Source organism: Aulonocara stuartgranti (assembly GCF_965226115.1).
Source record: "Aulonocara stuartgranti genome assembly, chromosome: 17".
Lineage (NCBI taxonomy): Eukaryota > Metazoa > Chordata > Actinopteri > Cichliformes > Cichlidae > Aulonocara > Aulonocara stuartgranti.
This window is the reverse complement of record NC_138953.1, coordinates 29,463,613-29,490,128: the sequence shown is the minus strand read 5'-3', so window position 1 is coordinate 29,490,128 and position 26,516 is coordinate 29,463,613. Positions and strand designations below refer to the sequence as shown.

Genomic DNA, 26,516 nt, shown 5'->3' with positions numbered 1-26,516 from the left:
TTACAGTACATTATTTCATCAAAAGTTTCTGAGAATCAGGAAAAATTCTCAATGGACATGGTCAAAATTAATATTGGAAGCCTGTGCTGTGATCTTTGGGCCCTCAGGCGGCACTGCATTAAAACAGGCGTAGCTCTGTCATGGAAATCACTGCATGGGTTTAAGAACACTTCCAGAAATCATTGTCTGTGAACTCAGTTCACCACACCATCCACAAATGCAGATTAAAGCTCTATCATACAAAGAAGAAGCCATATGTGAACATCATCCAGAAATACCACGATCTCCTTTCTGCCAAAGCTAATTTAAAATGGACTGAGCAAAACTGTGGTCAGATGAATCAAAATTTTGTTATTTCATTTGGAAAACATCAAACTAAAGAGAACATACACCATCTGGTGTGTTATCAGCACTCAGTTTAAAAAGCCTGTGTCTCTGATGGTATGGGGGTGCATTAGTGCTGGTGGAGCTGGAAAAATACCATCATTGCTGAAAGTTATATCCTCAGGCCCTCCAAGGTTTGGAGGCCTATCTCCACCCACCACCACTTCCCCTGCCGGTGGCGGACTCCCTCAGGTGTCGGTGTGTTGGTGGTTCTTTGTGTCTGGGGGTGGGCGTCCGGGTACACACCGGCTCACTCCTTGGCGGCCGCTTGTCGGGGCCTGGGGCCTGGGGCTCGCTCGGGCCCCTTTGGAGGTGGGGTGCCCCCGGCCTCTCGGCCTGGGGCTCGGTCACTCAGGCACAGCTGGGGGCCGGCGGAGCTCACGGGCGCGTCACTGCAACTCCCCCTGACTTCTGCTCCGCGGCTGCTGGGCGAGCCCTCATCTGGGACTCTCCTCAGCTCTTACTGGAACAGTGGCGCGGCTGCCCCTCTGTTGGTCTTCCATGGTCTCTTGTGTTCTGGGGGCCTCTGGATGTCTGGAGTTTTGATCTCCTCCATACCCGCTTCACACCCTGGAGGACGGGGCTGTGGCCCCCCCACACTCCCTAGCAGATCATTACATGGAGAAACCTTTGGAATGCAAGCATGCTGATCCACACAGGTATGCACACATGGGTATTCACAGACGCGGACTAAAGCTTTCTTGGCTGCTGCCTCAAAGCACACTGTGCGCTGTCTATCTTGCGTGCTGCACAATATCGTTTATTATTTAGTAAATATTGATATCTATGACTAGCTAGTTTATTGTGATGGTGCTTTGTTTTCTCTATTATTATGTTGCTCTTTGTTGTTTGCTGTCTCCTCTGTTTGTTTTTTTTGTTTGTTTTTTTTTTTTTCTCCATACAGGTGACCCAGGAGTTCTTTTTTTTTTCTTCTCTCTCTTCCCCCCCCTTCTCACCGTCTCTTCTCCCCTTTGGTTTTCTTTCTTTCTCTCTCCCTCTTTCTCTCATTCATTCCCCCTGTCCTATTTATTAAAAAAAAAAAAAAAAAAAAAAGACAAAGGATGAACTGAAGCTCTGCCATCACGTAATGTCGCATACTGCTGTTTCTGATGTCATTTAGAAAAAAAAAAAAAAAAAAAAAAAAAAGTTATATCCGGGCTTTAGAGGAATAAACGCTCTGCTTGATTTCAGGGAAGGTTTGCGTATTTCAGCAAGTTAGTACTAAGCTATACTGCGTCGCTTTGTAATAAAAGAGTCTAAGTTCTGAACTAGCCTCTCTGCGGTGATGACCTTTAACCAACTGAAAATATTCTGTGCATCATGAAATAAAAATCATAACAAAGAACGAGTGTTGAGCGTCGGTAAGAATGGGACTTGTCTTGTCTGATATAGAACTCCTCGTCTCCTCAACTTGTCTTCTCGGTTCCCAGATGTTTACAGATTGTCATAAAAAGAAGAGACCATGACACCATAGCTAATACTTCTGCTAGCCGTAAGCTTAGCTGTAAAGTTAGCAAGGGGCATCTACATAGTAACTGTGATATCGGCTAGCAAAAAACAAATTGAAAAAGTAAATACACTTTCAATAGAAACTCGAGCAGTTGACTCTTTAGAGTTGCTTATTACAGCTGAACACCAACCAAGACAACAGCATCCAAATGTCATCCAAAACAAAGAATCCAAATAAGCATTTAAGCCTTAATATGTTTTAAAAGGTGATTTTTAACTCACAGTTTTTACTGAGGGTGGAATGAAAGTGGTCTTCAGTAAACATGTATATTGTTGCCCTAACGTTGGCCATTTTAACACTGGAGTTTAGGGAGATAGACTCACTGAAAGTATGGATCCTCACGTGGCTAAATAAGGAACTGCAGTTATTTGGTTCTGTGTTTTCTTAGGCTACGTCCACACGTATCCGGGTATTTTTGAAAACGCAGATTTTTCTATGCGTTTGCACCTTTCGTCCACACGTAAACGGCGTTTTTGGTCACTGAAAACTGAGATTTTTAAAAACTCCGGCCAGGGTGGATATTTTTGAAAACTCCGTTTTTGCATTTACGTGTGGACGAGAAAAACGGAGAAAACGCAGAAAACGCAACGTCAAAGGTGTGCGCCTTTTTTGACGTCACACTGTTCGCCACGTTATTGTTTCGGTGAAATGAATTTCTACAATACTGTTACTGTTAATTGTACTCTCTGCAGTGTTTAAATGCTTACATATACACACACAGTTACTGTCCCTCCACACATACGACTCAGTTCTGCTTCTATGCCCCATCTTTGTTTACTATTTCCCACCAAGGCTTCTAGACTTCTGATTGGCCATCATTTCTACACGGTTAGGAATATATCGCCACCTGTTGCTTTGGCATGTTCCTAGCAGTGTTTTCCTTCATTTCTGCCTTTACGTGTGGACAGGATTATTTTTTAAAACGAAAATGGAAAATCTCAGTTTTCAAAAATACCTGTGTACGTGTGGACGTAGCTTGAATGTTTCAGCCCAAGACCTTTCCACTTGATCTTGCAGCTGCATGGGATGAGTCATTGTTTACATGTTTGCACTATTTCTACACAAATTCCGGAAGTATTTATTTGGAAATCTTGGGGTGGTGATGAATATACTCTTTATAGATGTAAAAAGATAGATATTACTTCAGCCGCCACTATAATTTTGCATCTTTGTGTCAGGCGGTAATGAACGGTTTCTAATAGTAAAATTACATGGATGCATTGTACCACCTCTCATGACTGTTATCTGAATGAACTCCGCCTTAAGAGTACAGTATTTGTGTTGAGTTACAGCATGTCAAGACTGCCAGCTGGCTAAAACCTGTGAAATTGGTAACCACATTCCTGGGGTCCATAAAGATGACCCGTTGCCCCTTAGCATACACAGAAACACACACACATCGACTCGCACACCAGATGGGGGGGGGGTTTAAACATGATAGGTTTATTCTCTTTTCACCCCCCCTTCTGTTTTGAGGAGTTGCATGCTCTACAAGCAATAAAGCAATAACCTCGATAGCCTCTGATGATGGGTCTGTGTGTGAGTATACATAGCTTGGAGCAAGAACTCATGGTTCGACAACCTAACCCTAGCTGTTTTCTGTACTTTTATCATGTTGTGTTTTGTTTATTTGATGTTTCATAAGGAATAATAGGATGAATAGAACATTGTGCAAAGTCAGGGTAGATTTTTGTTGACACTTTGGATGGTTTGCAAATCAATATTTTATTCTGGGAAACTGAAATGCTGCCAAATGAAGCACACAGTAATAGATGTGAGACACAGCACTTGGTGTCAAATCCTGAATATTATTTTTACTGACATGCAGAAGTCGTTCTGTTGGCATAAAGACAGTTTTTGATTGATTTTCACAGTCCTGACTGAGGGAAGATTCAACTTGCAGTATGATTGTGGGTTATTGCAGAGTTAACCTCAAAGTACTTAACACCGTTTTTCTTTGCCAGTTATTCTGTCACCTTGAGGCCTCCGTGCTACACACAAGCACTGTTAGAAAAGTAACAATGCAACAGGGCCAAAGCTCCACAGAAACCACCACCTCTCTCTCAGTATGCATCTATGCCTTTACCTCCGTGTCTCTCTCTCCCTCTGAGCCAACAGGTTGCTGCAGCGTCACCCCCACCCCTCTTCCCAAACTTTTCTGTGCCTGAGCAAAGCCCAGGAAAGAAATCCTGCTTCATTCATTCACTCTTACACGCCTACCCCCTCTGTCACTCAGATACACACATATAGATACACACACATGCCAATTTAGTCTCTAATAACTGCCTCTACAAGGATACAACAGAAAATCCAGAATTGCTTTTGCCTGACTCGGATGCAGCTTTTTATATGTATTTTTAGGGGGGGGGTTTCCTCTTTTTACCCTCAAAAGAAAATCACCTGGATTTGGAAGATAATAACTTGTGTGTATTGGTAAGTGAAAATGCATGGGCTCATTGAAAAGCCATTAGCTTAACTGCCTTTTAATATGGTGCTTTACAGGGTGCTTTTGAATTCTTAACTGCTCAGATACCCTTGTTGCACCGTAAGTGTCTGGACTTTTTATACTGAGCCATTATTGCTGCTTTTTACAGTAAAGTTTTTCTTTAATAGCTTAACTTGTCTGATATCAGTGCTCATCAGATACATTATTTGCTGTGAATGGACATCCTCCTCTGTTAAAGAACACTCACTTATATGTACAGACATCCCCATGCAGTGCCAAAGTCCTGCATGCTTTGTTGTCTGTTTTTGGATGACTGCTGTGTTTTTCTGCAGATTTTAAACATTCGGGTTGAAAAGGAGCACAAAAGAAGATGTAATGCATTTTACAGTCATGTAAACTCTTGTGTGTCATGAATAATAAGAGCATACCAGGTTGTTTGCAAGAACATTGTCAGGAGATGAAACTATGTCAAATGAATGCTTGTCGATTTCCCTCCATGCGTAGACATGTCTGTGTTGGCTGCGTGCAAATGTAAAGAGATATTAAGACAGTAGCCATACTGCAGCCTTTGAGCTGTGCATGAGAGTCTGCGGTTTTGTGAGTGTGTGTATTAGCTATAGAAATGATGTGTTGCACCAAAGACATCTGTTATCATACAATGTAGTTCTGAGCTGTGTTTCTGTGTGTGCTTCCTTACGCGTATGTGTGTGTGTGTCATTTCACTGTCACCAGTTTCCCACCTACAAGGATAATCCATCCTGTGAAGTGGTGAGGTGGAAAATGCCATTATGTAGAAATAGCTGACATGCAGTTAGACTTGCAGGCATGTGATGTGTGAGTGGATGTGGGTGAGAAATAGAGATAGGGAACACAGAGAGGGTAGAAGGGCCAGGGACAGTAAACTTCATTTGGAAACATTATTTAATCCTCTCGCTGCAGTGATAAACTAAAGGCCTCTGACAGAAAAAAAGCACATTTTTTTTCTTCTTGAAGGTAGCAAGGTGTTTGTAATCCCAGTGTGCATACCCATGCATCCACTGCAACTGTTTTTATAGCTAAGCTGAGCTTTTGATTGGAGAAATACGAGAAATACTTTCATTTGGATCTATGAAAAATGCCAGTCATAACACAGTTTGACAAGCACAAATTAGTATTTTTGCACCAACAAGGTGATTTCCAAATTGCTATTAGTTGAAAACTTGTTGTGTCGTTGCAAGGTGTGCAGTCTCTCCTTAAAAAGTTTGAGAAAACTGGTTAGTGGGGCACAAAAGAACAAGTGGAAGGTCTAAAAATCCACAGGAGATGAAGAGAGTCTGAAATTAATGTCTTTAAGAAAAAGGAAAAAATCCAGCAAAAACGTCACACCTGACTCAGTTGATCCTTCGAATGTTTGCTGGAGCCTCATCAGAAATTTTCTCTGTGGAACAGTGGCTTTAAGAAGGTAAACAGAGAGAAAAGCCACAATAACTTGACTTTAAATCTGTGGCAGCAGATCTTATAGAGTAATCAATCCAAATTTGAAATTCATGATTCAATTTGGTGTCACTATGTTGGGAGGAAGAGAGGTACGACAGTGATTGTCTAGAGCCATCTGTAAAACACGGTGGAGGCTCTGTCATGGTTTGGGTTGCATTATAGCCAGTGGTGCTAGGATCTTTTATTATGAATGCAGAAAAGTGCCATCAGATTTTGATCCACCATGCAGTACCATCTCTATTCAGCTATTCATTTACAGCATGACAAAGATCTCAAACACACTGCCAGTGCAGTAAAAGCATAACTGCACAGAAAAACATCTAATGGGGAGGCCGATCCATGACTGAGTCATGTAAACAGTTTGGGATCATCTTAACAGAGAATGGAGTCAAAGTCAGCCAGCATCCAAAGAGGAGCTTTGAAATATTCCTGAAGAGAGTTCAGGCTGTGTATGTATATGTGCAAATGTTTTAATCCCTGAACCTATTTCCCATTTTCATAGCAAAATATAAAGAAATGAAACATGGCCTAAGACTTTTGCTCTGCACTGTATCCTGTAGTACTGTTATTGAAAGCTGTGATATTGGGCATGAGAAATTATGGTAGTCATTAATCATGTTTTTGGTCCAATACTGGTTTAGGTTGAAATATCTCAACAACTAATTAAATTTGACTTAAAACCTAATGTCTTCAAAAAAATAAGTCTTACTAAATGTTTAAAACTGCACACCTGATCAACACCGGTTAGCATGATCAGTGTGAGGATGTTTATCTCAAATCATTTCAGAGCTGCTAGGGTGGCCCTTACAATATTTGGAGGAGCACATAATACTTTAATTTCATTCTCATAAAATTTGATTGAATGTTTAAGTAGATGTTGGCACATTTCTGAATATATTTCCATATTTTCTTCTAGAAACTTCTGTATACACTGAAAAGAAAAGGCTTACAAAAGAATTTCACCATAGTGAAGCTGTCACAAGACTTTCACATTCTGCTTTTTCACACCTTTTCCAAGTAGAGGTGCAAACCTATTTAGGTCCGAAGGTTGATGATGATGATGAATGATGAATACCGGCTGCCATTCATCACAACACAGTGTGAGTTTGTCCTCCCTTCACTTCAGTAATAAGAAGATACATGCAGAGACAGATCTCAGATCTGCATTGGTATGTGAGGGGGCAGCCAGCGGGAGAATGTAGTTTTTTGGCTGTGTTATATTACAGTTCAAGCCTGCCAGCTCTCACTTCCATCTGCAGAGGTTGTAAACTATTCAGCCTTCAGCCATTCTGGCTTAGTCAGACCAGATGGTCAAATCACACTGAGGAATTTTCTGGAATTCAGATTGTTTCATATTGATTGGTTTATTTTTTATGTTATCATTATATACATTTATTGGTGAAATATGCTCTCATGGGGTAAGCATTAAAGTTTATGAATTAGCTCGATGGATGGATTGTAAATGTTTAAAGGTAAAAGAAATTTGTTCTGTTTCCATCTCATGTGTAGAAGTTGAGTGAAGGCAGGTCTCTCTTTGATGTTATGCTTATGAACTTGCACATGCCCATGCAATACTCACGGACACGGACGTACGTGCACAATCCACTATAAAGAGTGTATGGATACAAACCTAATGTAACACATAACACAAACAATGTTCTCTGTGTTAGTCCATGCATTTTAAAGCTTTTATCCGGCATAGAATTAAATGCTAGATTTAGTCTCCTTACATTCTGATGCTGGTCTTACATTTAATCCTTTAATAAAGTAGGTTGTCCATATTCTTTTGTCACAAGTTGAGGTGGTATCTGTGTAGACGCTGACCAATTTGACTTTGTTCATGTAAACTTTTTCAGTTATTTGAAACTGCAGTAAGTGTGAGAGTTGGGGATGGATGGGAGATAATGCATGCCCTGAGTTATGTTTTCAGACTGTTTTAATTTGGGCATGTCTGCACATAGTGTCTGGCCTGTTGCTGAAAGAAATACGTTTTTTCTTTCTTTGTTAGCTAACTGAAAAACATAAAGCAATTATTAGTTGAACATCTGATCTGTTTTCCTTGTCCGTCTTGAAAAGCTGAGCTTGTTGGGGAAAGATGAAGAGGTCTGTGGAAGCATCGGGACTCAGAAGAAAGAAATCTTTGCAGTCAAAGGTCTTTTTGAACTTAACCCATGCTCTCAGAGCGGGGCACACAAGCAAGCTGTCTATTGATTAAGTCTGAGAATGACCAAGGGGTGAAAGAAGTTATGTTAGACGTGAGATATCCTGGCTTAATACAACCTCAGAGATGTCCGTTGTGGACTGCCGTGCTGGAGCTAGAAGTGGTAATAAAAGGCAAGACAAAATCATGTTGGCCGCCCATTAACAGTGGCAAATATTAACAAGCCCTTTAACTCCCCATTTCTCTTCTTTGTCCAAGGTCTTTGTCATTCGAGGCTTTCTGTTCTTACTATATCTATGAGGACATAATGATAAGAATATTTGGGGGTTGTACACTGCAGTAAATGTGTAGATTTTCCTAGTGTATTTATCTTTTAGAGTCTATTTACTCAACAAGCATTAGTGTAACAAAAGATGCGTTATAAGTAGTTTGACAGCTTTAGGCAAAATGCTAGGAAAAAGTAGCTTTTGAATTTTTGATATGTTTATGTTAATCTTATCCAACTAAGAATACATGAGTGTGATGCATGATGCAAAGATGGCAGACATAAAGGAGACGCTATTCTTAATAAAGCTATTATTTGGGGCCGGATATGTTCCTATTTATGTGCCAAATAAACAGAATAATAGCATCCTGTGTCCAATAATGAAATTGGCCCATATGAAACATGTTTTCCGGGGTTGTTCCACTTCTGGCAGAATTATACATGAATCGTGTTGAGATTAGAGAGATGAACCAAGTACAATAGTTAGTTGTTAATGAATAAACGCATCCATACATTGTTAATTTTATATTAAATCTGAGGGGATATTTACAAAAGGTTGCCTTATTCTCATAACATTGGGAGTACCTGGGAGTTTTTAAATGCATTAGTCATTTATTCTGACCCAAAGCATAATCAATTTCTATGTAATAATAATAATGGATTGCATTTATATAGCGCTTTTCAGGGCCCTCAAAGCGCTTTACAATTCCACTATTCATTCACACAATGGTGGAGGCAAGCTACAGTTGTAGCTACAGCTGCCCTGGGGCAGACTGACAGAAGCGAGGCTGCCATATCGCGCCATCGGCCCCTCTGGCCAACACCAGCAGGCGGTAGGGTAAAGTGTCTTGCCCAAGGACACAACGACCAAAACTGTCCGATCCAGGGCTCAAACCGGCAACCTTCCGGTTACAAGACGAACTGCCAACTCTTTGAGCCACAATCGCAAGTAGTGAAAACCAAGGGCAGAGTAAAGAAGCTCCAGTAATATTTTCAGAGTACTCTCCTACTTGCCTTAAACAGCCTATAATACAGACACAGGCACATCCCCCCAGCTAACTGAGACAGAAAGGAGCATTTCTGAAATAACCAGGTGTACACCACTGTGAGAGATAATATAATCAGCTAGCATACGAATGAAAATCAGACTTGCGGTTTTTGCAGTCAAAAAGATAAGAGAAGGATTTTCTCTATTCCAGATCATTACTGGGCCTCTGTTTACTCTCATAGCAAAAACTATTATTCTCCCTCTATCTAGATTCTTGTGAAGAATGCTTGTGTTTTCACTGGTGAAACTCATCCATCTGAATGTGCCTGTTAGAAATACTGGCCATCTCCACCCACTTTGCCTTTCACACACCCAAAACCAAACTCTGGTAATTTTTTTTATCTTAACATTGTAGCTACAGTCCATATTTATTTATCTTTCTTCTCATTATCTGCTGTCACGTGAAAAAAACACGTTTTCACAGGACTGCATAGGCTCTTGTGAAAAACTATGATTCAGTAGCTTGTAGAACCAGCTTTTGTACAAATGTAATTGTTGTCTATACAACGTTGTAAGTCTATCATATTGTGGTGGAGGAATTTTGGTCCACTATTATTTACAATGTTGCTTCAGTTAATCGAGGTTTGTAGGCATTGGTTTATGCACAGCTCTCCTGCCACTGTATTTCAGCCATGTTGAGGTTTGGACTTTTTCAGGGGTATTGCAACACCTTGATTATCTTTGTTTTTCAGCCATTCTGTTATAGATTTCTGCTGTGATTGAGATCACTGTTGTCAATTTTTAGCTGTTGGATTTGACTCTAGAATACTTTGGTATAAAGAGGAGGTCATGGACAAGCCCAAATCATCGCTCCTCCACCACCGTGCTTCACAGTTAATATGAGGTGTTTGTGGTCAACATGGTCCTGTGGATTGTGAACTTTAACATATAACATGCTAACAAAGCCTCTTTGTTTTTTGCTATTTTTCTGAGAATGTTATTTTCCGTTGGCCTTGGGGTAAATGTGCTAAGACTTCCACTCCTGGGAAGTTTGTGGCATTGCAATAATACAGATCTGAGTCCAGCAAACTGCCAAAACATCTTATTTCGTAAAGATGCCCACACTTGCTGATGAAATTATTAAGAATATATGCCATAAAAACAGGACTCTAATGTTTGCATTTTAACTGCAAATATGACTTATCCAGCACACTATGTCAAAGCCACTGTAATGGCATGTTAGCTTAAGCCATAAAGCCATCAAACATCTTAAAGAGGTAGTTATGATTAGAAATGTACAGTGCACTCCATTTATGACTTATCCTGTCTCTGTTTTGGCTGTGATCAAATGATTTATCGCTGAGTTGTATCCTCAAGGTTCTTGTAACTTTTATACCTTTGAATAGAGGACTTTTTTTCATCACTAAACAGCATGTCATAAACAGTTTTACACATTTACGCCAACCTGTATGTTGAAATCCCAGGAGGATCTGCTTTGTAAGACAGCTACAGTAGATTATCAACACAATAACATTAAATGCTAAGTGCTTTAAATCAACGGGTCCTTATTGGACAGTATAAAAACCCCTTTGATGCTTTAATTTCCTTGGCGTCAGTGGAATTTGTTATAAAAGTGTTTACAGGGAGGCTCCTGCCTGCACCTGGACATATAATAATTATCAAACACATTATGCACTTGTTAAGGACATGGAAGTGTATAAGAAGACATCCGAGTTCATGTATAATATGACATGAAAGTTTCTAACCTGGACCTATTTATTTGATTAGTATGCCAGTCAGTCATTGTTACATGTCTACAAGTCTCTTGAGTACAGCAGAACTACGCTGTTAAACTCTTCTTTGTGTATTACTGTAATTAAAAAAAAATACTCTTAGCAAACACCAAAAGCTTGGCTTCTGCAGAAGAGTTCCAACTCCCTCACAAATGAAAAAAAAAAAAAGCTGATTATGTTTTTATCTTTGAGGGCCTGTAATTACTTTTTTCTTCTTGTTGTTCTTTTGCATATTTTTCAGATAGGAGAAAAGAAAAGGTGGGATTGATGACTGTGAAGTGCAATTTAGGAACTGCATTTGTGAAGAGAGGAACTGGGGAGGAGGAGAAGGTGACTGAAGGAGGAAGACGAGGAAGAGTATGGGTCACTCTTCTGTGTGCATCTTTCTACTGTCCCTTTATCTGACTCATCAAAGTGTTGCAGCGCACGCTGAAGGTGAGTCGTGATATTTATAAACCTGTACTGCATGCTTACAGAATTAATTTGTGTGAAATTTCCCTTCTCCTATAGCACATCAACTTTCCTCCTTACTTTTTCCACCCCCTCAGTTACTTGATGATTGATTTATTTAACTCAGTGACTCATGTTTGCAGTCAGTTTTCTCCATTTAATTTTCTGTCTGTGAAAAAAGAGTTAGGTACGTATTATTCTGAGTCACAGCCACGTGTCCAATTGTTAGCTTGGTGCACAGATCTATAAATTAGACAGGTTGGATGATCAGGCCAAGGAAAGGGCAGGTGCTCAATGAATAGAGTCTGTGTGAGTGCTCCATCATTAAATCTCCACACCTGGATTGGTACATGGGGCAGACACTAGCCCAGCTACAGTTTCTCTCCAGACTCTGTCTAGTCAGGGAATTTAAACATCTGCTGCCCTCATGTACAGTACAGCACTCTGTCAGCTACGCTGTCAAACCCATCCCCCTAGATACAGTACTCCAGCCTCAGGTGCTATTGGATGTCACCAAAAGGTCAACGAGCCAATCAAAAGTTAGATTTCCTCCACTTGGATTGTGATTGGCAGAAGGTGATTGGTAAAGTTGTTGGGCAGAATTATGGAAGGTTATAAATAGCCCAAGAATACATTAAAAGCTGTGCTTCCTATGCAGGTCCTCCTACTGTTGATTAATTATAGTTTTAATTGTTAACCCAACATTGTTCTTAAGGTCCTGTGTTTCATAAAACACAGGAAATAGGTTTGTATAATTGTCATTAAATAATCTCATCTCATACAAGCAACAAATAAGCAATAATGTATGGAAGCTGCTTATTGTGAGAAACAATCAGATAACTTTAACCCAACTTTTCAGCATCATTAGTGCTTTGTAGCCTCTTTTAACTCAGTGATTTAGATCCCACAAACTTACTGAGAGAAGCAGTTTCAGCCACTTTTGCCAGCTGTCTTTTCTGCAGCAGTAAGCAGCTGTTCTCATTAAATAAGCTATGACAAACTCACTGTGCATACCTGCCCAACACCAAACAGCATGCACTAAAAAATTAGCAACTGGCTCATTGGGAAAATGTAATATAAAAAAATCCCATTTTAATCTCAGTAGTTGGTGGAGACCAAGACAAAAATACTGCCGTGCTGCCACAATGACTGATAGCCCTAGAAAGCAAAGGGCCCTTAGGCTTATAATAGGCTTTATTGAGCAACTACTTCCTGTTCTCACCTATGTTCTTAACGATTATTTTGTAGCACAATACATGTTATTGTTAATTGCATTTTTATTGATGTGTGCTCTCTGATGGGTTACATCTTATGATCTCATGTCTTAATCTTGTCAGAGGCAATTGGAGTAATGCATGTGGAAATCAGTGGTGGTCCAACACCAAGGTGTATGCAACCTTTGAGATATCAACATAGATAACCTTCAAGAAAACCATTCCTAATCTCTCAGCATGTTTTGTGTCCTTATCCTGGGCATGTCGATCTCACCTGCAAGCCTAGACAGACGAACTTCTGGATAATTGATCTTGTTTTCCTGGGATGGAAAACAAGATCAATTATCCAGAAGTTCTGTGTCTGTCTGACAGACACCAACCTCCAGCTGCTTCTTCGCTCAGTCTTCACAACATTTTATGTGCGTTTACTAAAATCCTTCAAGTGTGAAATGCATCCAGTAAATGGAAAAGCCACATGTTTATTATAGGGTAGGTAGTTGCTTTTATGAGGCACAACTCGGACCGGAAAGTATGAACATTGTTTTACCTCTTCAAAGTGCATCAATGAGTATAAGTCCTCGCTAATAGATCTGCTGTTGCTGAATATATGATACTACAGCTTCCAAAGATAATAGCGCTTGAGAGGCTTCCAAAATGCTATTCCCGGTGATATTTTGTTTCCTTGGTGTATGGCCAGAAATGTATAGGTGTGTGAGGAGGAACATAATGTTAGGCCGCTATGGGCTGAAGACATATGTCACCCCCAGTGAATCCTGGGATTGCAGCCAAAGGAAGAAGGGTGAGATAATAGAGGAGAGAAAGCTTGATAATGAAATAGAAGACAGCAGAGAATCGCTTATCACTTACAGAACAATCAGTTGCGCCTATCTCCTATTCACTAGCCTAATCAATGCTGTTGTCACTTTGGTTTATTGCATATGCAATACCAGAATATTGACTTACAAGGTGTTTGCAGACACAGCAGTTTGTGCATGTGAATATGTGTCGGTGCACTTGCGTATTCAGTGCACCAGTTCACTCAAAAATCATCTAAATCCCATCAAACCCAGCAGATTCTTATTTTAAATGCGTTTGTTTGCTTGGGCAAGGGTACTGACCCTGATTTTGGGTGTGTTTACCTTATTATTCTAAGCGTTTCTCATCGCTGTACTAAAGTTTTATTGCTGGAGTGCTCAGAATATTGACAGTCTCTTTGGCTCACTTGTGTCTCATTAAAAATTCATAAGGATTTGTGTGAGGCTCTGGCTGCATGACAGAAGCAAATGAAAGGAATCCCCTCAGCAAGGTGGAACAAGACTGCTATCTGGTGGTCAGTGTAGGAATTAAAGATGTCTGAAGCAGCAGGAGGCTAAATTAGTGTTTTTGAGGTTTCAGAGGGAAACCCTTAAAGATAAATGTAATGGAGAATTACATTTTGATAAAATGTCTTATTCAAGTCTTGAAACCAGCAAAAAAAGAAAAAAAAAAACCCAAATTCAGTAGCTGAAAATGATAGATTGCATTTTTAACTAAAGGATAAAATATTCAAATATGGCTTGGGCAATTTATAATACTAAAAGTTATTAAAGTAGCACTGATAGTGTTAGATAATAGATTAAAACATTTAGTTAATGAGCTCAAATGAGGGCAATATTAGTTAAGTAAATTTAAAAAAAGTGAGTTCTGTTTAAAACCTCACTTGGTTTTCTCAGTCGGTTTTCAGAGAACCGATATTACCCTGGTAACCAAACGATATGTGTCAGTAAACCACGGTGTAAAGTGCCATTTAAGTGGTTGATAACAGTTTCTACCAATCTGTAGGCAGCATAGCTTTCAGGAACTGTTAGGTATTTATGTAGAATTAGAATTTGGAGAACTCACAATCCACGAGCCATAAAAATACAAAAAAGGATATAGAGAGTATAGAGATATATAGAAGTTTCACCTTTTTTGAAGTTACTGACGAGGTAATGGAATAATAGCTACGTATTAGTATTAGTGCATTTCTTTTTAATTCTTGAATCTTCTTAAAATATATCTTATTGTGTCTTTCTATGCTTCATGTATATGCTACCATTTTACACATATTAATTAATCTTTTCTTCTTTCCTCAGCATGCAGGACAGTGGTTCAGGCCGACATAGTGTTTCTGGTGGATGAGTCCTGGAGCGTGGGTCATAAAGACTTTTCCAGAATCAAAGACTTCATCTCAGCCATCATCTCCTCCTTTCAGGACAATGTGGTCGGAGCTGATGGGGTCCGTTTTGGAGTCACTGTCTTTGGGGATGTTCCAAGGTAGAAGTCAGTCCTGAGCTTGGCACATCGCATGAACCTTTGTGGCAGCTTGGCATTAATTATATTCAGCTGTCTTTTCTACATGATCACTTTCTATGACCACTGACAGGAGACGTAAATAACACTGATCATCTCTACATTATGGCTCCAGTATCTAGTGGGATATACTAGGGAGCACATGAACCTTTTGTCCTTGAAAGTTGATGTGTTTGATTTGTTACAAGAAGGAGAAATGGGCAAGGATAAGGATTTGAGCAAGTTTGTCAAGAAACAGATGTTGGTGGCTAGACAACTGGGTTGTCTGCAGCTCTTCTGGGCTATTTTTAGTCTGTAGTGGTTGGTATCTATCAAAGGTGGTCTGGGGAAGGAACACCAGTGAACCAGCAACAGGATCATTGATGCACTAGGGGAGCAAAGGCTAGCCTGTGTTGTCTGATCCAACAGATGAGCTACTATAGCTGAAGGAGTTATTGCTGGTTCTGATGGAAAGGTGACAGAATACACAGTTCTGTGGTCTAATGTGGAAAAATGTTTCTATCTGATCCAGTTTTGTGCTTCTATGTCCATGCAGGATGCGGATTGCTTTGACAGACTACAATTCCCTTGAGGAGGTACTCAGAGCCATCAAAGACCTTCCCTATGAAGGTGGATCCAGGAGGACTGGCATGGCACTCCAGTTTCTGGTCGACTCTGTTTTCAGCCCCGTCATCAGGCGGGATTCTGTCCCGAAGGTACGCTGCTTTACACAGCGAGGTGGATTGTTATACACTGAAAAAGAGAAATTTAAATCTTGGTAATTTTTGACAACATGTTGTTTCACAGGCTTTGGGGAAATTATTGATTTGAGATTACTACCCATGCTGCAAAAACATGCATGTACTGTCTGTTTCGGCCCTGTGTGAAAGGAAATGACTAGTCAGGAATCTATATTTCCACTCCACAGGACATGTGGAAAAAACAAATAAACAGGTTTACCATTCTCACACTGCTGTGAATCTGATTAAACCATCGTGTTATATGCTGAGAATACAAATTGATAATATTTGAAAGGTGCAACAGGGAACAGGATTTATTTTGCTTTCTCTGGTGCTTTGGAGGAAAAATAAAAGATAAAGAAAATACATTTTCCACCACAGATTTTCATCGATTATCAGATGGAGATAAGGCGTGACTGCTAAACATCCAACAGATGGTCATCCACAGTGACTCAACTTGGTTTATGCCAATGACCTTAAAAAAACAAGTGTTAAATTGGGCTTGGTGCATTTCTTGGATCCTAACAAAAATGCCACATTCACCAACTTGTCTCAGAAGTTCCTTGTCAAATATCCAGATACACTTTCTTTCCCACAACTCTCCTTTTCTATCAGACACATTTCCCTGACAGTCTAATACTGTAGTGTAGTCACAGTATAACACAGCTGGTTAGCATTCTAATCATTTCTCTATCTCTGTGTGCATGTGTGAATCATCTTGCTACAGCACACTGGATATGGGAAGGTGGAGAATTGAGGATTAGGCTGATATATTGAATTGTACAGCATGCAAAGCAGCAACTACATTCTCCTGTGGATGCTCTCCACCTCCCTTCCTCACTGACTGAGGGGTGAACTTTGAGTGAACTGAGAGAATTTTCCTTAATGGGGAAATTATTAGACTCAGCTGCAAGCCAGCATCCTTGAATTCCACTTTGAGTTTGGGTCTGATTTATTTAATTATGTTTTCAATTATGTGCTAAACTGCATCAAAAGGCTTTGGAGGCTTTCATGAGAATGGTACTGTTTGCATGGATGCTCTTTTAACACAAACAAATGTTGTTTGGAGGCTTGATTTAAGCCTCCAGTGATGCCAACAATAGTTGAAAACAGAGGTTGAAAGAGAGCAGCTGAAAATGACCCGTATGTGTTTAAATATAATACATTTTACTAGCTTTATATTATGCATTCATTTATCAAGAATTAGCAGATCTTCACATTATTGTCTTTTCTTTACATATGCCATTTTCTGTCCTGTGCAGATTGCTGTTTTGATCACAAATGGACAGTCGGACGACCAGGTCAGTGCTGCAGTCAGAGCAGTAGCAGACAATGGAATTACTGTCTTTGCAGTAGGTGAGTGTGGAAGTTGCTATTGTGAATTCTTTCAACATCCCCACTGCAGCAGCCCTTCAGATTTTATCCAAGCTCTGCCCGCTTATCTGCAGTGTTTGCAGTTAGAAATTCATGTCCTGTGCATTTGAATTCATTGGATTCAGTGTGGGTATTTGTGTGTAGGAGTCTTATTTCTGAGTACCTGAGCGCGCTCATGCTTCTGTATGTATACACACCAAGTTTACTTGCACATACAGTACCTTGCCCTTTTCCCCCTACTCACAGGCATAAGCACACAAGCCCACAACTTACTCCTCACAGCCTGCAGCGATGCAATAATTACTGCTCATTAGCCAATGGTGTGCTAATCGCAGTCATTTTTCATTAGGCAATTCTGTGCCTTCCCAACCCACCCACCCCCACCACTGACACCGAAACCTGCTCCTCTCGTTCATCACCACCGCGTGGCAGCTCGACATGAATCTTGACCGCTAATGCAAAGCCAATATTACCTGTAGAGCTAGAGCAGCCTGGAAAGCATAAATTAAATTATGTCAGCGCCTCCCTGCTCTATGCAGCCTTAGACCTCGTAAGAAATCAACATGCACATTCATGTTGTTTATGTGCAAATTTCATACTGTAGACAACTTATTCAGAGTTGCAAAATGCAAAAATCTCCCAGTGGTTTTCTTTTGTGCATTAGGAAAACTTAAATACTTCACGCCTTGGCATTTAGGGCCCACTTGCACAAACTGAGATTCGTTCCAGAAATTGAACGACTGTGGTTATTTATATGTAAAATATATGTGTATATGGGCACATATTGGAGCTTTTTATATTGAATCTGTCAAAATGCAACACCTCCCCCTGGTGGAGATCAGAAAAAATACAAACAAAACCATTTAATATCCACACAGTGTGCATTAATCGAGTAAACTTCCACATAATCAAAAATTTGTTAATAATACCTTTAAAAAAATCTTGTCATATGTGCACATTTTTTTTGTTTATCATCTTGAATTGGTTATGAAACATTTTTATGCACCTTGGCATAAAATACTTTATTTCATTATCTTCTTATTTATACTGAAAACCAGGCCTCACGGGGGTTGATGAGGCAGAGCTTAGGAGGGTTGTGTCGGAGCCACATGCCGAGCATCTATTGCCGGTCACTGATTTCTCTACCATGGACACCATCCTCCCCAAACTGTCCCGCAGAGTGTGCCTCACTGCCTCTGAACCCCCACGTCCTGTGAAAACTTCCCAGCCTAGTAAGTTCTTCGTAATATGCTGAAAAAGCTGCCTACTCACTGACAGCTGTTTGCATTTTCATATTGACGAATTGTATTGCACTCTCGCACTTGAAAGGTATAATAAAAATGAATAATAACGTTCTTTTATTTCACTGTACTCTGCAGCTTCTTTGCTAACATAATCTATCTTGTAGACATATTTTACATCAACTTGCATATTTTCTGCTCCATGTTCCGCTCCTCATCCCGTCTGTCTCATCACTCTTTCTACACTTACTTTTAATCGTAGGCGAGGAACGTGTGGTGGGTCCCAGAGACCTTCAGGTTAGCGAACTGGCCCACAGTTCTCTTAGACTGACGTGGAGCCAGGCCACGGGTGATGTCACCGGATATCGCCTCCTGGTCACTCCACTGAGCTCGGAGGGACAACTCCTTCCTGTGCAGCAGAGGCAGGTGAGGAATTGTCCATAGATAAGGTCACTGTTGCATTATTGTTGAGCTAGAGCATGCAATATGTCATCATACTGACTTTCATAGACAGTAAAGCATTTAATTCATGAATTAGTTGGACATCTCAGTTTTTTTTTACTGCTGATTAATCACCTCACTCTCCATGGAATTCCTCTTTAAAACACATCGATTACATGAACTTCTCATATTAAAAGTTAAAACAGCTGACAACAGCAGCTCACCCCTGTGATCAGTCTAAGTAGTGGACTCATTTCAGTGAGATTTATCTCTCCTGCAGTCATTGTGTAGCACTCCAAACTCGGTGAAACATTTACAAAAGCAATCAACATGAGCAGTCGTCTCAATGATATCAGTGCTTCTTTGTTTCTGCCTAGATTCTGCATTATGTTATAAAACGCAACATAAAACCTAATTTAATTATCGTGGACAAAAGTCTAAACAAACTGTAAAGATGTCAGTGGTTTTTAGAGTTAGATATATAAATGAAATTGAAGCAATAAAGGCAAAACAGCAGGATATTTATGTAAGCGTACTTCCCAAAAATGTCTCTCTGTTCCATTGCAGAGCCTCCAGGTATGTTTATCTTCGGCTCTGACTTGAACATTCTTCCTCTTAATCAATCATCTTCTTCTAAACATCATTCTGTCTTCCACTTTATGTCTCAGGGAAACACAACATACACACTCAAACATACACACACTCAGATCCTTTTGTTCTGCTGTCTGTGTATGTAACAGATGGATCTGAAGGCAGATGTGAGCACAGCCATGGTGACAGAGCTGAGTCCCAAAACCGACTATTCCCTCACCGTCTATGCCATGTACCCAGGCCTCATAGGAGACTCTGCGACAATCAAAGTAAAGACAAGTGAGTGTCTGCTCATGCACCTAGTGTCTCTATTTTTAATTGTATGCTGTCATCTTTCCCTGAGCAACAGGTGTCTGTCTTTCAGCGCCTTTGCCCGAAGTTTCAAACTTCCGTGTTATTGAGGAGGGCCTGTTCTCCCTGCGCCTCGGCTGGACACCCCCCCAGGGGAAGCTAAATGGATTCAAGATCTTCATCCCGAGATGTATGCTGACATAAGTGCATGCTAGATGTTAACTTTGTTTCCAGAGGGGTTTGTTGAAAGAAAGCTGTAATGGGTTCTAATAAAGAGGTTTTTTTTAAAGTATTATTTCTTGTGCATTTATGATTGTTCTCCAGCCAACAGACCAGGATTCATTTATGAGCAGCTGCTTCCCAGAGACATTTCCTCTCATGTGATTGACAGTCTGGAGGAGGATAAGAAGTACACTGTCAGTATTTATGCTGTGTACCCTGAAGGACCAAGTAAACCGGTTTCAGTAGTGGGGAAGACATGTAAGTTTATTAGCTTGGCTCAAAACCCCATCATTATGTTCATTTACATAAACAGGAAAGCCAGAGAGCACGCTCCGGCACACTGGAAGCAGTTTATTAACTGCTTTAAATGTCTCTTCAAACAACACCTAAGAGCAAATATTAAAGTGCAGTACCACAATATTTCCACAGCAGGGTGGTATTGTTTTAGTAAAAAATATTAGCAAGCAGACTCTATTCTCTACTCTGTCATGTCATTGTGTATAATTTACCTAAATTTACCTTTGCATGTATGTGTGGGATGTGCTTAATAGTGAAGTTGGTGCCAGTTCATCAGTTTCTGGTCCAAAATGCCACCACAGACACCGTTCAAGCAAGGTGGGCATCAGTTAAAGGTGCTACAGGATACCGTTTGACATGGGCATCTACAGGTATCGTGGTTAAGTACCTTTCTTGCGAAACAGCTAAAATGCGAAATATTTAATTTAATACATCTCTTTGCTTAAATGTCACTTTATATCTTGTAGAAGGCCACATAGAAAACATAAACCTCGGGGACAATTTTAACTTCTACATGATACAGGGCCTCCACACAGGCTCTGAGTACACCATCACCATCAACCCCATCTTTGGAGACATTGAGGGGCCTATCACCACTGCGAAAATCAAGACATGTAATTAAAAATTTTCAAAATAAAATTGCACCAAAGCAGTAGATAAGATGCATAACAGTCCTCTTTGTCTTTCACTATCTCTCTTTCTGTCAGTGGAAAGTAGTTCAGTACAGACTCTGAAAGTATCTGCTGTGAGCACAAGTACTGCAGTCGTCTCATGGAACAGTGTCCCGGGGGCTACAGGATACAGACTGGCATGGAGACCCACCCCAGGTGATTTATTCAGTCACTATTGTCTGCCGCTGTTTACCCTTGTTTTTTGCAGATATTCTCAACTCGGTTATTTTCTCAATGGACACTTTAACCATAGCAACATGACAGTAGCTTGCGATGAAATACAGGGAAAGAAGGAGGATATTTGCCTCTGATACGAAGTGAAAGTTTGAAGTCACTGAGGAATAACAGACTAACTGTAATGTTAATATTATTTCTAGAGTTTGTTGGTCGGGATCGTCCCAGACAATTGGCTCTGAACACCAGCACTACACAGTACCAGCTGAAAAATGTAGCCCATGATACGGAGTATGTCCTGACGCTTTACGTGCTGTTTGGCGCTGCGGTTGGACCTGGCATCGCTGCCACCTTCAGAACTTGTAAGTAACCTTGTTCACCAGACATCATATTCAAATGTAGGAATAAGCCATTTTTTCATCTTTTTCAATAGACTTTTTTCCCCCAGAAAACTTTTGGGTGTAGCTTTAGTGTTTATTAGAAGGAAGTAAAGATGTAATAAATATTATTTTTAAAAATTGTGTTCCACACTTACCGGAGCAGCTTCCCAGGATGCTAACTGGCTGTTATCAATGAAATCTGACCTCTAGTTGTCTTGTTCCTCTGTGCGGCGTCATCTCAGTCATTCAGTAAGTATAATGGCGAGAGAAAGAGATCTGGTTTTGTTTGATTGGCATGTGGCCATGGTAACAGGAGTATATCTATGTTCTTATGGTGCTATGTTTCCTCAGTTCAATATTGCTTTACCATTCTATTGCAGACACACACATACAAAAACACTGGGTAACACTCTATAGAACTTTTTGACGCGTACCCACAATAGCCCATAAGTCATAAGTCACATTAGGTGCTTAGTTAGCTGGAAAATATGCATTTTTCCAGCTTCCCATTATGTGCCTTTTAGAGCTCAGGAACATAGGACCCTTGGGGCACAGGAATGACTCCATTTCAACCACAGTTCCTACTTCTGTCACTTCTCTTAAAGTCTAAAAGGGTTTTTTTCATGACTGAAACTAGAAAGCTAAATAGTTTTTCAAACTTCTCTGTATTACTGAAAGTACTCAGATATGCCAGCTTGCACAGTCTATAAGCAGTAGAGCTGTGGAGCTGTTCCCATTATTGGTTCTCTGTTTTGTCTGTTGTGGGTGCATGCACACAGGTGACGTAATAATGATATCACATCATTCCACTGATATCCAGGAGCACTTATATCAAGCTTTCACTATCAAGCTAACAATGCCTGGGACGAAAAATATTAAAAACTAAACATTAAACCTTATAAAGATGAATGCAAACAAACCTTGAAACCTTGATAAGAAATTTTGATATGTAAATGGTTCATGAGGAGAGAATTGAATTCAGTGGTGCAATGCACAACGAATTTTGGGGGCAACACTACATGCTAAACAGACTTTTTTGTTTGTATTAACCATGACCACACACATCGTCACTGACCTCTGTTACATGTGTAACCACACCCAACGAATTGGTGTCCTGACACTGAAGTGAGCAGTGCGTTTAGTGATCAGCAGACTTTCAGCAACTTCCAAAATGGGCTTTAAGAAAAAAAGTCACGATGAGGAAATCAAAAACGCCAAAGATTTGTGATTCATCTTTTTTACTTGAAACAGGGTATTTATAAGATCAGTCCTTGATGTTTTTTCTTTCATTTTTTCAGCTCCTTTGGGTTATGTCTCTAACTTCAAGGTGACATCCTACACAAGCACCACTATAGATGTGGCGTGGAGTCCCATCGTTGGAGCCACCGAGTACAAACTCTCATGGAAAACAGGTAATATATTTATACCTATTCCTTCCCATTACACCATTTTAAAGCATGCCAGCATGCCAGCCCGATTAAAGACCCTCTATTTACCATACATTATCTTTACAACAGATAGATGGATAATTTGTCTTTTGTTTTGTTTTCGTCTGATGCTTGCAGATAATAGCAAACCCCAAGTCCAGTACCTGGATCGTAGCATCCTCTTCCATCGTCTCAAAGACCTGAATCCACAGTCTACCTACACAGTCACCATCTGTGCAGTGTATGGCAACTCAGAGGGACCAGAAATCTCCTTATCTCAGCTCACAGGTACTAAACATATGTGAAGTCTCAGTGACTTTGAATTTATCATGAGCCATCTTTAGATCTAAAATGGCTCTGTGCAGCTGTGCCCCCATCGTAATTAAATGGGAAGGGTACGGCAAAGTTCCCCAATCTGTGCCACATAAACCCTCGTAAGTGTCGCCGTTTGACTGACATGTCATGTACTTTGGTCTTCCCGTTATAACCACAGTTCCTGCTGCTGTCACTTGTAGTATGTGTCACTGAGTCCAAGTCAGCAGGGCTGCTATCATTCTATCACTGTCACTGTCAGAGTGTTATTCCGAGCTTCAAGTGCTACGTTTATTACAGTGTAAAATAATAGGGAGGGGTAAGTAAAGTCACATCAGCAATTTTTTCAGATATTTTAATCACATATTTTATGATTTCTGGGTCCTTAATGCATTGTGATGTGAAAAAAAAATTGTCACAGCTTTATGGTATAAAACCTGGATTAACATCTCCTGTGGTCATGTTATGTTATGCTTAGCTGCAGTGTCAGAGTCAGATCCAATCCAGCCAGTGAGGGAGGTGAAGGTTGAGGACATTGGAGTAAATTCCTTCACACTATCTTGGAAAAAAGCATCAGGGGCTTCTGGATACAAAATCTCTTGGATCCCATTTCTTGGTAAGAAACCACATAAATAAACCACCCAAATGTGTATTCTAATGCCTCAGGCTATGAACAAGTAGACATAATATACAGTAGAATTACAACTGCATTTACATCTCTGGATCAGAGAAGCTGAGAAAAAATTTTTTCACTCGGGTCGATGAAAATATTAAGCATGTCTTAAATTAAAATATTTGCAGTATTTTCCTATTACAGCATCTAGCAGCATAATGAGTTACCACTCCTCAGTTTAGACTCTTGTGACTCATTGTATAACAGTTTCATCCGTAAATGACTGCAAACACGGTTGTTTGACACTTTCATGCTGGATTTAATTATTCTGTGCACTAGGGGGTGATGAGAAGTCCCATGTGGTATCGGCTGATTTTGCCTCCCACACCATCCGCAACCTGCGAGAGAGCTCAGCTTACAAGATCCAGGTGTCCTCCATGGTGGGCAGCAGGGAAGGAAGCGCTGTCCTGGTCACAGCACGTACCTGTGAGTCCTGCCTGGCCCTGGTAGTAGGGAACAGTCTGAGTTTCAGGGAAATGTTCAGTAATATATGTTTCACCAGTTTCCTTAAACAGATTATGTGTAAATGCCACTACGGTGGCTTAAAATTTAGTAGATTTAAAAGTACCTCGTATTGAAAGTTCCAATGAGCAGCTACCAAAATGCAAGTTAAACACTTTGAGTCAACTCAAAATCTTTTATCAGAGGCTATGAAAAACTTCTCCAATTACTTTGAGCCTCATAAAATCACTACGTTTAAAATGGTTGTATTTCAGGAACAAGTCATTCAAAACTTTTGTCAAACCTCTTGAGTCAAAGCTGAAAGTTTGCACTTCAATCACATATTGATGGCCTAATTTAAAATCTAATGTGGTGGATGCAAAAAAAAAAACTTTTATGTACATATATGCGCCTAATACTGGGAATGTTAAAGTTTATATTCATTAGGACGTATGATATAATAAATCCACCTAATGTCACTTGTTTCTTTATGTCATTATTCATCAGAGCTATTTTGTGTGTTTCAGTGGATCTTCCCAAAGTAGAAGGATTTGTTGCTTTGAATACAACAGATAACAGTACTGTTCTGAACTGGACACGCGTAGCTGGTGCCTCAGGATATCGCCTCTCCTGGAGGCACATCTCAGGTCAGTAAGCAACCACAACTTGATAAAGCACCTTCTTATAATTCATGCAACTTTCTTTTAGGCTCCAGAGATGAATTACATATTATGTAAATGATATTACACTGCATACAGAGACCTGCCATAAACATTCTTTTATTTAGCAGGTCTTGGTCTGAAAAGGCAATATTTGCCTGAATAAAACACAAGTATCCCAGCATGCCAGGAATAATTGTGTTTTAACCATGATATGTCTTTTGTGAATAAAGTGGCAACATAAGCACCCTTTTGTTAATAAGGTGAAAAGTCTTATTAACAAAATTCCTAAAGTAATATTGTCATAATTGACAGAATCTCCGTACATGTAATTTGTCACCAGATGTTCAGATATATCATTTTTATTTGTAGATTTGACACATTATTTTACAGGTTATTAAAAAATACTGTTTGCTTTCCTTTTTATACACTCAAATCCATTTTAGTATAAAGATTTATTTTCCTATTTCTTATTTCTTGAAACCATACTGTCACAAGTGATCACTTTGCAACACCATGTTTTCTATGTATGTTTTTTTCAGTGTTTGACACAAAAACAGAAATCCTTGGCCCTGGATTCACCTACTATAAGATCAGTGATCTCTTGTATGGCAGAACATATCTTTTCACCATCAGACCTTTGTATGGAGAAGTGGAGGGGCCTATAAGCACCATGTATCAGAGAATATGTAAGACTCTCTCCAAGTTGTTTGACTGAATGACAGACATACACTTCAGATCCTTCTGTTTACTTTAATACATCCACTGATCAGGCTATAATACCTACAGTCACATCACACTATACTGTGTGTGTATTTTTATTTTTGTAAGCATAAAATTGACAAAGCTCAAATTAGCTTCCTGAAGAAAAGAAATGCTATCTTAGCTAAGTGTTAAGCTATTTAGCACTACATCTCTCATATGGCCATCTTATTCTAAACTTCATGAATGCTTTAAAATGTTGAACCTATTTGTCTGACTACCCATGCATCTTTCTTAGCTTTCTATTGTCAGCTGTTCTGTTTGTTGATATTCAGTGAACACCTACAGGAGCTTTTTCCTAAGACTGGTACAAGCTGAAAACCCAAACTGAAGAATGCTGCAGCAGTGTTTTATTGCTTCCTTTGCAATCCCATTTGTTGTTCCAGCAAAGACTCTGTTTGACTCCAGAGACTTCAAGCGTTTGATTTATTTGTTATGGTTCTGTGTATCACAGTGGGACCAGCTCGCCCAGCGTTAACAGTCCAGCCTGTGCCACCTACAGTGCCCCCCCATTCCCCACCTAACACTGGGGACTCCCAGACTGCCTCTATCATCAACACAACCACTGCTCAATCACCCATGAGGACCACCTGGCACCCTGATGTTGTGCTTCCAACTGAGTCCTTAACAACCAAGAAGCCCCACGTTCAGCCAAGTGTCACTGAGGGCAAGGCAGGAGCAGTCACGTCCTTTCGATTAACCACACTGAGTAGAGTGACAGAGAAAAAAACACCACCACAACCAGGTATTTTAGAGATTCTCTTATATTTTTTCCCTCATGCTAAATAATATGTAGCATATTTTTTAGTTAGAACTGTTTTCT

The 26,516-nt window shown here is 40.0% G+C and overlaps 1 protein-coding gene across 11 annotated transcripts in view; it reads left to right on the top strand.

Moving 5' to 3' along the window:
- Positions 1-26,516, top strand: part of col7a1l (collagen type VII alpha 1-like) — a 79,189-nt gene that overhangs the window by 706 nt on the left and 51,967 nt on the right. For 8 of the 11 annotated variants that reach the window (XM_082509983.1, XM_082509988.1, XM_082509986.1 and 5 more), the window contains exons 1-21: positions 3,966-4,327; positions 11,265-11,458; positions 14,802-14,982; positions 15,554-15,713; positions 17,000-17,093; positions 18,170-18,343; positions 18,615-18,778; positions 19,534-19,663; positions 19,749-19,865; positions 20,000-20,155; positions 20,449-20,565; positions 20,662-20,808; positions 20,902-21,021; positions 21,243-21,401; positions 22,718-22,831; positions 22,985-23,134; positions 23,637-23,774; positions 24,111-24,257; positions 24,800-24,919; positions 25,474-25,620; positions 26,148-26,438. In XM_082509983.1, coding sequence (XP_082366109.1) covers positions 11,383-11,458; positions 14,802-14,982; positions 15,554-15,713; positions 17,000-17,093; positions 18,170-18,343; positions 18,615-18,778; positions 19,534-19,663; positions 19,749-19,865; positions 20,000-20,155; positions 20,449-20,565; positions 20,662-20,808; positions 20,902-21,021; positions 21,243-21,401; positions 22,718-22,831; positions 22,985-23,134; positions 23,637-23,774; positions 24,111-24,257; positions 24,800-24,919; positions 25,474-25,620; positions 26,148-26,438 — 2,902 coding nt within the window. In that variant the 5' untranslated portion in view covers positions 3,966-4,327; positions 11,265-11,382. Of the gene's footprint in view, positions 1-617; positions 1,044-3,965; positions 4,328-11,264; positions 11,459-14,801; positions 14,983-15,553; positions 15,714-16,999; positions 17,094-18,169; positions 18,344-18,614; positions 18,779-19,533; positions 19,664-19,748; positions 19,866-19,999; positions 20,156-20,448; positions 20,566-20,661; positions 20,809-20,901; positions 21,022-21,242; positions 21,402-22,717; positions 22,832-22,984; positions 23,135-23,636; positions 23,775-24,110; positions 24,258-24,799; positions 24,920-25,473; positions 25,621-26,147; positions 26,439-26,516 lie in introns of those variants that run through there. The other 3 variants (XM_082509982.1, XM_082509985.1, XM_082509981.1) reach the window with 3 other exon arrangements.